Source organism: Physeter macrocephalus, chromosome 12, assembly GCF_002837175.3.
Source record: "Physeter macrocephalus isolate SW-GA chromosome 12, ASM283717v5, whole genome shotgun sequence".
Classification (NCBI taxonomy): domain Eukaryota; kingdom Metazoa; phylum Chordata; class Mammalia; order Artiodactyla; family Physeteridae; genus Physeter; species Physeter macrocephalus.
Genome location: NC_041225.1, coordinates 14,865,392 through 14,877,436, shown reverse-complemented (window position 1 = coordinate 14,877,436; position 12,045 = coordinate 14,865,392). Strand labels below are relative to the sequence as shown.

The window sequence follows — 12,045 nt, the reverse complement described above, 5'->3', positions numbered from 1 at the left end:
TGTCCTCTGCATCGGCAGGCGGACTCTCAACCACTGCGCCACCAGGGAAGCCCTTGACAAGCATTTTAAAGCAGCCATCTAAAAATGTTTCAATAAACAACTATGGAGATGCTTAAAAGAAATTTAAAACATAGAAAGAAATACTAAGTCTCAAGAAAGGAATAAGGAAATCTCAACAACAACAAAAAAAAGAAAGATAAAGGAGACCCTAATGGAAATTCTAGAACTGAAAAATATAATAACCAAGATTAAAAACAGACACACACACATACCTACACAAGTCACTGAATAGACTCAACCACAGAATAGAAAAGAGAGAAAAGAATCAGTGAACTTGAAGATAGGAAAACAGAAACTATGCAGTCTGAACAACTGAGATAGAATAGATGGGAAAAAATGATCAGAGCCTCAGGAACCTGTGGGATTATAACAAAAGATCTAACTAACATTCGTGTCATCGGAGTCCCAGAGGAGAGGAGAGTTTGGAGCTGGAAAAGTATTTGAGAAAATAATGGCTGAAAAATCCCCAAATTTGGCAAAAGACATAAACCTACGGTTTAAAAAGCTGAGAAAACCCTAAACAGGTTAAACCCAAGAAATCCATGACAAAGTACATAAACTTCTAAAAACTAAACACGATATCTTGAAAGCAGTGAGAGAGAAACACCACCTAGATTCACCCATAGGGAAAAACCAATTCTCATCAGACAGAGGCCAGAAGGAAATGGAACAATATTTTTTGAGTGCTTAAACAAAAGAACTGCCAACCTAGAATTGTATAGCTAGTGAAAATATCCTTCAGGAATAAAGGGGAAACAGGCATTCTCAGATAAAGAAAAACCAAGAGAATGTGTAGCCTGCAGACCGACCCTAAAGGAATGGTTAAAGGAAGTTCTCTAAATAGAAAAAATATGATAAAAGAAATCTCTGAATATCAGGAAGGAAGGAAGAACAATGGAAAGAGTAAAAACAAGGGTAAATATGAGAGGTTTCTCTTAAGTTTTCTAAATTATGCTTGATGGTTGAAGGAAAATTATAACACTGTGTGATGTGGTTCTCAATGTATGTAGAGGAGATATTTAAGACAATTAGAAAGCCGGGAGGGTAAAGAGGTTTAAAGGGAGGTAAGGTTTCTACACGTCACTTCAACTGGAATGTTGACACTAGCCAACTGTGGGAAGTTATGTAGGTATAAAGTCATACCAAAAGCTATACAAAGAGATCCACTCAACAACACGGCAGACAATTCAGAATGGAGTTCTAAAAAATGTTCAGGTAACACACAGGAAGACAGAAAAAAATAAAACAGAGGAATGAAAAAGAGGGAACAAAGAGAAGAAATAAAACAGCAGACTCAAGAGTTAAAGATGCCCCTCCAGGACCTGCCTGCTTTGGGATGCTATTCAGAGCCCCAAGGGAGTTGCTTTTCATATATTACCCAGAATTTACAGTTCTCATCCCTGGGCAAGTTATTTGCAGAGGAGCTTACTCAGTCATTATTGGAAGTAGTGTCTCATTAACTAGTTCTAGTAATAATGCTTTTTATTTGTAACTTGGCTTAGGCTTAATAAAGAAGTATTCTTAAGTAAATAGCATGAGTAGGTAACTATTAAATATGTTCTCTAATTCCTCAATTTGGAAAATTTGGCATAAATTTGTTTCATAAAGTAACTTCTATTATTATTATTTTATTATTATTATTATATTTTTTTTTGCGGTATGCGGGCCTCTCACTGCCGTGGCCTCTCCCGCTGCGGAGCACAGGCTCCGGACGCGCAGGCTCAGCGGCCACGGCTCACAGGCCCAGCCGCTCCGCGGCACGTGGGATCCTCCCGGACCGGGGCACGAACCCGCGTCCCCTGCATCGGCAGGTGGACTCTCAACCACTGCGCCACCGGGGAAGCCCCTTCTATTATTTTTATACAAAATAACTTCTACTATTTTGATATTTTATTCAAAATAAAATTCTCATCTTTGTTTTATGTTGTCACGTATGAGAAGAGCGAGAAGTACAGCAAAAAATGTGGAACCAGAGCTGGGAAAAAGAAGGCAATCATCTTTTCTTGGTCACTGGCGACACCTACTGGCTCGTTTTTGGCAGTGATCTTGTGCAGAGCATGTAGAAGGAAGGAAAGATCCTTAACAGCAACACAAGTTCATTTATTTACCCCCAGTGCAGATGAAAGAAAGGCACTTTCCTCATGCTGCGAGTTAGAAGTACCCTCAGCAGAAGGGAAGATCTCTGTCAGCGTTCGCTATCTCACTGCGTCACCACCATCCACCCAGATGTGGAAGTCAAAGACCTAGCGTCGTGCTTGGCGTCCACTCTCCCTCACCGGCCGCATCCAACCCACCACCAACCAAACTGGGTTGGCTTTTGCCTCCTAAATATTCCTGCGGCCACAGCTCTCATCTCCACTAACCTAACCTAAGTTAACCATCGTCGTCTCTCATCTGGTCAACTTATGATGTTCCATGTATCGGTCTAAGTGCTTTACTTACATTAGCTCGTTTAGTCCTCACATCGACCCTAAGGGATGCACACGAGACAGAGAGCAAGGTCGAGCCATTTGGTCAGCGTCCCACACCCAGCTGGCGGAGCCAGGGTTAATTCCAGGCAAAATGGCTCCAGATTTCGTTTTCGTGAGGTGACACTTGCTGCCCTTTGACCACCACACGTGACATAAGAGTCCCCACGTGGTCTACTCAGATGCCTCTGACCCCCGCCCCCCTTCAGTCCGTCTCCAGAGAGGAGCCAGAAATCATCCCCAAACGTACGTCTAAGTCGTGTCCTACCTCCAGTGAGTTTCCCCGCTTTTAGAGTAAAACCGAAACTCCCTACATCACGGCTTACAACGTCTTACGCTGTTATCTCCTGCTTCATCCCGTCCTACACTTCCCCTTGCTCCCCCCACTCAGCCCCCTGGCTCCCCTTCCCAAGTCCTTTCCTGCCAAGGTCCTGGCCTGTGCTGCTCCTTCAGCCAGGTACACACTCCCCTTGTCCCCTTTTCTCTTCATCTCCTTATGGCCTGTTCACCCCTCAGATCTCAAGACAAGCATCACCCCCTCAGGAGGTAGACTATGAAATTGAGAATTCTTTTCTGGTGCTACAAATTTCCCTCTAAGCAATGCTTTCGCTAACATCCCACACATATTATGCTGAATTTTCATTTCCTTGCTCAGTTCAAAATATTTCCTAATTTCCCTTGAAATTTTCTTTTAACCCATTGATTCTTGAGAAATCTGTTGTTTAATTTCTAAGTATTTAAGGATTTTTCCAGTTATCTTTCTGTTTCTGATTTCTAATTCAATCACATGTGATCAAAGACTGTACATTGTATGATTTCAATTCTTCTAAATCTGCTCAGGACCATCTATTTTGCTGAATGTTCCATACGCACAAAAAAGAATGCGTACTTTCCCCTTTGGGGGTAAACTGTTGTACAAATGTTAATTAGATCCAGTTTGCTCATGGTGTTATTCTGTTCTCTTATATTCTTACTAATTTTCTGTCTACTTGCTCTACAGTACTGTAGAGAGAAGTATTAAAGTCTCCAATTATGATTGTGGCTTTGCCCATTTCTCCTTTCAGTTCTATCCATTTTTACTGCATGTATTTTGAAGCTCTGATGTTAGGTGTATACACATTTAGGATTGTTACATCGTCTTGGTGAATTGTCCATTTTATCATGTAATGTACCACTTTATTCCCGGTAATTTTCCTTCTTCTTAAGTATACTTTGTCTGCTATTAATATGTTTTGAATGGTGTATCTTTTTCCATCCTTCTACTTCTAACCTGCCTATATTATTATGTTTAAGGTGGTTTCTTAAGCACAGCCTATGGTTGGCTCTCTCTCATTCTGGTTTTAATTTGCATTTCCTGGATGACTTATATGTTGTGCATCTTTTTATAGGCCCATTGGTTTGTCATATTTTCTTTTTTTTTTTAAACATTTGTACTACACTTTTTAAATTAATTAATTAATTTTTGGCTGCACTGGGTCTTTGTTGCTGCATATGGGCTTTCTCTAGTTAAGGAGAGCGGGGGCTACTCTTCATTGCAGTGTGCAGGCTTCTCATTGCCGTGGCTTCTCTTGTTGCAGAGCACGGGCTCTAGGCACGCGGGCTTCAGTAGTTGTGGCGTGCAGGCTCAGTAGCTGTGGCTCGCGGGCTCTAGAGCGCAGGCTCAGTAGTTGTGGCGCACGGGCTTAGTTGCTCCGACGCATGTGGGATCTTCCCGCACCAGGCCTTGAAGCCATGTCCCCTGCATTGGCTGGTGGATTCTCAATCACTGCGCCACCAGGGAAGTCCCCATGTTTTCTTTCTTTAAGTGCCTGTTCAAGTCTTTTGTCAATTAAAAAAACCTGAGATATCTTTCTATTTCTTGGATATCCTTGAATTGTTCCTGACCGTAGGGGAAAAGTATGCAATACGTCACATTAAGTACGACGAAGCTAGTAGCTTTGCTTTAGTTTTCTCTTGTTGCCCTTTGCCAATTTGAAGTTCCCTTCTGTTCTTAGTTTGGTGAGAACTTTTTTAAAATCATAAATGGGTGTTAAAATTTGTCAACTGCTTTTTCCACATCTATTGAGATGATCAGGTGATTTTTCTTCTTTAGTTCTGTTAATATGGCAAATTACAATAATCTATTTTCAAATGTTAAATATGGTTACACAGGTGTGTACATTTGAATTCCTGGAATAAACCCCAATTAGTCATGATATATTGTCCTTTTTTACACATGGCTAGATTCAATTTGCTAATATTTTGTCTAGGATTTTAGTTTATATATTCATGAGGAATACTGGTCTTGTAATTTTTCTTTTTTGTAATGTCTCGTCATATTTTGGTATCACGTTTTTCCTGGCCTCATGAAATGAGATGGGAAGTATTTCCTCTTTAACTATTCTTTGGAAGTTTGTGTACTATTGGTATTATTTCTTCCTTAAATGTTTGGAGGAATCCACCAGTGAAACCATCTGGGTCTGGAGTTTTCTTTATTGGAAGATTTTTAATTACTGTTTCAATTTCTTTAGCAGGGGTCATTCAAATTGTTCTATTTCTTCTTGTGTCAGTTTCATTAAGTTATGGTTTTCAAAGAATTTATCTGTTTATTGATATTATCAAAGGTACTGCCATCAAGTTGTTTACGATATCCCCTGCTTATCCCTTTAATGTGTGCAGGATCTGTGCTGAGGTCTCCATTTTCATGTCAGATGGTGATCATGTAACCAAGCAGGACCCTAGGAGGCCTTCCCAGAAAAGAGCCCCACCCCTGTCCTCCGCCTGCCTTTTGTCTGTAGAAAAACTTTAGTCAAAGCATAAGTTTAATCAGAGAAGTGAAAAAAAATGCAGAAAGAAAGGAAAACGGTCAAGCAAGACAAAATAATAATACTTTAGCCATTAAACAAAGTCAATGACCTTTAGTTCTTCCTCAAGGGCTATAGATAATATTCTGAGCCATGTCCTGTGAGCTGTTTTGCAGATACCGAAACCACCTCCAGGTGGGAGAACTTAACTGTGTGCGGCCCACAAGCATGCACACCCCAGACTGGCTGGAACCAAAAGGTTGATGATGCCGACTCCCGATGACCTCACCACCAGCCAATCAGAAGAGTGTCCACGAGCTGACCACGCCCCACTCCTTGAACGCTGTAAGGCTCCTCACTACCCCTTCCAGGGTGGAACACACAGTGTTGAGGGCATTAGCCCACTGTGGCCCCCTTTGCCTGGCAAAGCAACAAAGCTCTTCTTTTCTACTTCACCCAGAACTCTGTTTCCGTGTTTCTATTTGGCACCGGTGAACAGAGGCAGAGTTTCGGCAACAATCATTTGTTTTCTTTCTTTCTCTCTTTTAAAATTTCTTGATCAGTCTTACTAGGCATCTCTCAATTTTATTAATCTTTTCAAAGAATACACTTTGCCTTTTCTGATTTTCTCTTGTTTTCCATTTCATTAATTTCTACTCTTTATTTTTCCCTCCATTCTACTTCCTTTGGGACTGACTCACTCTTCCCTTTCTAGGCTCTTGAGTTCGAGCTCAGATCACTGATTTAAAAATCTTTCTTCTTGTCTAGTGTATGCAATTAAAGTCATAAAGTTCCATCCATGCACTGTTTCATCTGTATCTCATAAATCAATTAATTAAGAGGTATTCAAATCTTTTGGTACTGGGTAAAAAGTATTCTCTTAGGAATCAGAGAAGAACAGAATGGAAGAGGACACAAGGCAACTTTGTCAGGTGATGGTAATGCTCCATATGTCGACTGGGATGTTGGTTATACAGGTGTGTACACCTGTCAAAAATGCAATACTCTAACCTTCAAACCTGAACTGTATACAATACTAGAAGATAGGCATCAGTACCTTTTTGTAAGTGAAAAATCTAAGGCTCAGAGGCGTTAACTGTGATGTACAAAGATCACACACTTAGCAACTGAAAGAGCCAGGAGTTAAGTCTGTGTCATCAGAACACATGTAGTTTGCACTCTACCACACATTATTTTATATAGATACTTATACACACACACACACGGAGAGAGAGAGGTTGAGAGGGAGAAAGAGACAGACAGACTCTGTGCAGTACACGGTTAGTATGTGGCATTAACATACGGTGGGAACTGGTTTAACTCCTCAGCAAGCTCACCTTACTGCCGTCAAACAGACAGAAGCGCACGTGTCTGCTCAGAACCTGGATGCTCACGCCTGGAAGAGGAATCATCTTACAGCTCCAGAGGGTCAGAATCAAGGAAACACGACTTGGTCTTGACCTAATCTGAGAGAAAAATTAGTTATGAGGAAGGTTTACTTTTATGACTTATAAGACAAATTCATTTTCAAAGCACCTTTTGTAAATGCTTAAGAAAATGCATATAGAATAAAAAAGAAGAATAAATTTTGCACACAACATATACACACAAGAAAAGTTTCAATAGTCTGTTTAATTTAACCCAAAACTTCAGTTAAAATTTTCATAAACATTTATATTTAAAGTATTTGCTTTTGGGACTTCCCCGGTGGTCCAGCGGTAAAGAATCCACCTTACAATGCAGGGGACGTGGGTTTGATCCCTGGTCAGGGAACTAAGATCCCACATGCCGCAGGGCAACTAAGCCCGCGTGCCACAACTACTGAGCTTGCGCGCCTCAGCAAGAGAGCCCGCGGGCCACAAACTACAGAGCCCACGCGCCCTGGACCCCGCATGCCACAACCAGAGAAGAGAAAACCCGCACGCCACAACTAGAGAGAGGCCCGAGTGCCGCAACGAACCTCCCGCGTGCCGCAACTAAGACCTGACACAGCCAAAAATAAGTAAATAATAAATCAATCTTTTTTAAAATTTTGCATTTTTTTGTTAAATACACAAAAATTGTGATGAAAAGAATAGTCAGTACAATCAGGGAAAAAGACTGACCTGACCATGGAATCAACTGTATTCCAGGTTCGTTCTTACAGGTCCTTCTTACATAAGGCAGGTCCGCATAGAAGGTCACCACAGCATAGTGACCAGTGACACCTGGCGTTAATATTATCCAGCTAGCTCCTCCTTGTTTCAATTCCAAGCATTTACCTACATTGTTCCCTGGCTTCTTATACAGATGTTTTGACAGAGAGAACGCACTGACCATTGGATGTAGTTATTCAGTTCTACTTCACAAGATAATTCAGAATGTCAATTAAAAAAACTGGCATTCTAGTTTTTTTTTATTTAAGAACATCTTCAATTCTTAACATTCTGCTTTATGGTCCTGGGCCTTTCCATTTAAATAACATATCACTGAAAAAAATCAGACAATGTTTAACAGTTTGTCACCTTTTCAATTTAAGAAATGAGAGCTGACAATTGAGCTCTCTGGGTACAAGTTCACAAAATTAAATGCTATTTATTCAGTACTAGTATACTACACACACCCAATATAACATATTTGTAAACTTGCAATAGGAGATATTTAATGCTAAAAAGATTCCAGGCACTGCTCGGGTTGAGAAGGAAAAGAGCACGAAAATTCTGCGCCACCCCTCTCCACAAAACCTGACCACCTTGGTTCTCTTATTCTTCCCTGAGGCTCTGGGGGAGCAAGGGAGAAAAAGCAGAAGGTAAACAGGAAGGGGAGTGAGGGGCTCAAATGCAGTTTATATCTTCTAAGGAGGAGGAGAGGAGAATTAAATGTCAAGAGCATTTCCTACTTCATATAAGGGGGATACCAGTAATCCTTCACTCCAAGCTCCCCACAATATATAATCAGAAAGTACTGCCAAGTTCCTCATTCCTATTTAATTAAAATAATATTACTACTACCACTAATAATAATGATACTGGCTAACATTTACTAAGTTATCATCAGGTGTCAGGCACTGTTCTAAGCCCTTCACACATTTAGTGCAATTCTCATAATAACCCTATGTTGGAAGTATTATTACTATTTTTCCCTTTTTACAGATGAAAAAGTTGAGGCAAAGGATGATTAAGATTGATACCTAGTATTATCTCCTTTGTAACAATGGGAGAAGAGAGCAGTGGAGAAGAGTAACAAGATAAAGTCAAGGTAACAGACCCAAGTTTTGTCTCAGCTAGGAAACTGTCACTAAGTGTTTCAAAATTACAATACAGAGACAATTTTTTTCGTTTTTTTAAAATGCATTAATCAATTTACGTTACCTGTATATTTGCAACCATGACAAAATCTGGAAAATTTATAATTTTACTGACAGAAACCATACTTACAGAGCCCGTTTTAGCATCCCACATTAGATCTCTGAAGGCCAGTTGTGAAGTAGTGAGCTCTGGTTGTAAGAAGTAACTTGCTCGAAATTGATTCCCTGCAAAAATAATTGTTCCTTTATTTTATTACAAAGAACGAATGAAATTCAAAACTCCAAATTCATGATGTTATGGTACAAACTTAGGAAACAGACGTCGAAAATGCCAAGCTGTTTACTAGAAATTTGCTTCCTAAGACAGACGTACCAACAGAGATAAGAACAACAGCAGGAAACGTAAGGATAGAAACGTAGCACATGAGAGCTGATCTTAAAGTGGCTTTAGGAAAGATCTTAAAGACTTTTAGGCCAGTAACATGCCCCATGATGAAGATGATCCATTCAAATATTTTTGTAAAATGCAGAAAATCTGTGAACACTTTTTAGATATTTTAGAAAAAGTATATAATCATTAATTTTACTTCTTAACACAAAAGCATTTTTTTTTTTTTTTTTTTTTTTTGTGTGGTACGTGGGCCTCTCACTGTTCGAAGCCCTACAACAAAAGCATTTTAATACTGCTCTTCCATACTTGTGTCATGATGAATACCTATTACAAAATCATTTACTCACCCAAGAACTCATTTTTGAGTTCCTACTCTGCCAGGTGCTATTCTGGGAGCTGGAAACATAAACGTGAATCAGAGAAATATGGCCCCTGCCCTCATTAGCTTACACTTCAGTGGGGGAAACAGTTACAAAAAATAAGTAGACAAAAGACAAGATAATTATAAGCTGACTTAGACTTATAAAGGGTGCTCAGGTGAATGGGAGTAGGAGGGCCTACATGGCAGGTGTCTCTGGGAGTGTACCCTGAGACCCAAAGCATGAGAAGTGGGGAATTCCCTGGCGGTCCAGTGGTTAGGACTCCACAAGGGCCCGGGTTTGATCCCTGGTCGGGGAACTAAGATCCTGCAAGCTGCGCAGCACAGCCCAAAATAATAATAATAATAAATAGATAAATAAAAAGAGATTTATAATAAAAAACAAAAATAAAACAAAGCATGAGAAGGAGCTGGGTGTTCAGGGAGGGCTGAGAAGAGCTTCCCGACAGAGAAGCCTCAAAGCAGCCCCTCCACAGATGACTCAGCAGCTCAGGGTATACAGGGGAGCCTCCCCACAACGTTATTCCTCTTTAAAATGAGCTTATGAACAAATGTTGCCAAGTACAGGGCAATCCAAGAATGAATAAGGAAACAGAAACAGCGAATAGGGAAAACTCTTTGGAAAAGTCTCACTGTGAGGAAAAGCAGAGAAAGGGAGGCTTCATCCAGAATGGGACAGGGTTGCGGGGAGCTGGTCCGTAAAGGTGGGAGGTTTTAGGTTTGCTAGGACTGCTGATGAGGGAATCGGCCAGTGGGGCAGGGGAGAGCAGGCTGAAGATACAGGAAAGGGTTGATCAAAGAGTCGTGTTTTTGAAATAAAGGAAGGGGGCTTGGCCTCTGATAGGATCAGGGCTCCTTCCTCCTTCACAGGCAAGATGAAGGAAAAGATGAGCGTCCAAGAGATGTGCGATGTTACATCTTTTTCAACGACTTGCTTTGGCTGTGCCAGAAAAATGAGATGTAAACCGTGACCGCTTAACTAAAAGTCTGTGGTGGCTGATGGACGCCTGTTACCTTCCTCCAGAAGCTGGAAGAGGGTGGAAGGCCTGAACCCCGCAGGAATAGCTCCCATCATGGTCAACACGTCGACGGTGTTTATCTGCTGAAGAGAGTAAAACAAAATTTTGCTTGGTTTCATTCATGTTTCCTCACCTCTAGGATACTCTCTCTTTATCACTATAGCAACTACAACCCTCGAAAGAAAAATACAAACGTACAGACTTTAGCGGAAGAATATAGCAACTTAACCCCCAACTCCTGAGAAGACGCCATTGCTGAATCCTGGCCTTTCCTGAGGACCTAAGCCCCATGCAGGGCCCAGGGGGCTGAGCTCAGTGCTCCAGATCTGCTGCTTCCTGCACGGCCCCCATCAAAATGGCCTGTCCTGCTCCACAAAGTACTGCCATGTCACAGATGAGTTGATATCGTAAACTGATATGCACTGAAGAATTCGTGGCTTTTTTGTACACTATATGTACATACATACACTCACACACACACACATGCGCACACGTGCATGTCCACATAAGTGATAAGTAGGGTAAAAAAGGCAGAAAGAATATATTTACTAAATGGTTAGTGATGATTACTTATGGAAGGAGTAGATTTTCATTTTGTTATGCAACTTTTTAAATGATAGGATTATTGAAACTTTCTTACTTTTTCTTTTTTTTTTGGTTGCGCCCCGTGGCATGTCTTAGTCCACCGACTAGGGATCAAACCCAGGCCCCCTATGTTGGAAGTGCAGAGTCTCAACCACTAGACCACCAGGGAAGTCCCAAGTTTCTTACTTTTTTGAGCTTTTTGGAATTTTTTAATATTAACAAGCTTTAACAACTGTCTTTACCCAAATGATAGAAAATTCAAGCAGAATCAATGAGAGACATTTCCAAGCCCTCACAGGCATAGGCTTACTAAACCAGAAATATGTTTTAATGCTCTGTGCATTCCATGCTCTGTATCCTGCTTAAGATCCAATGCTTTCATTTAAAGTTTCCATCCCATTTTGAATCTGAACTCTTATCAGAGCTATTAAGTAACAAAACGAGACATCATTAATAAGACAGGAGATACCAACCTCTGAGATGGCTTTTCGGACAGCACTCCAATGAGAATCGGTTCTAGGGAGAAACGGTAGCTAGGTTAGTGCACAGAAAGGTTATGCCTATTCACTCAATTAGCGAATTTCATTAATCAAAGAACAAAGTATATAATTGTAACTTCTGAAAACCTAAAAGAGTCTACCTGAAACTAAGCATAATATCATGTGCTAACAATAATCACCAAGTTAAAGTTGTAATGATCTTAAGCAAACAGTAATATGAAAAGCCCTGCTCCCAAACTATAAGCTGTTTCCATTTCAAGAAATTCTTGAATTACTTATAATAGTAAAAATAAACAAATAAAACGTTTCCTAAACCTACTTTGAGGTCCCCTCACACCTTTTTACCTTTGTTTAACTTCCGCTCCTTCTGCCGTTTCATCCCCTACCTCTACATCTTCTTCACTGCCTTCTTCACTAGACTCCTGGCCTTCTTCTTTATTATAGGGCTGAAAAATTATTGAAATATGAAGTACTTTTTACCTAATGCAAAAATCAACCAATAAACGTACTTTCAGAAAGGCTCAAGTGTAGATAGGGATTTAGTATATGATGGGCATATAAAAAATCAGTGGAA

General features: G+C 40.5%; 1 protein-coding gene across 1 annotated transcript in view; it reads right to left on the bottom strand.

Annotated features, from left to right (window-relative positions):
- NPHP1 (nephrocystin 1) overlaps positions 1-12,045 on the bottom strand; it is a 106,214-nt gene that overhangs the window by 68,086 nt on the left and 26,083 nt on the right. The window contains 3 exon segments of the mRNA XM_024129833.3: positions 6,649-6,777; positions 8,728-8,822; positions 10,382-10,469. Coding sequence (XP_023985601.1) covers positions 6,649-6,777; positions 8,728-8,822; positions 10,382-10,469 — 312 coding nt within the window.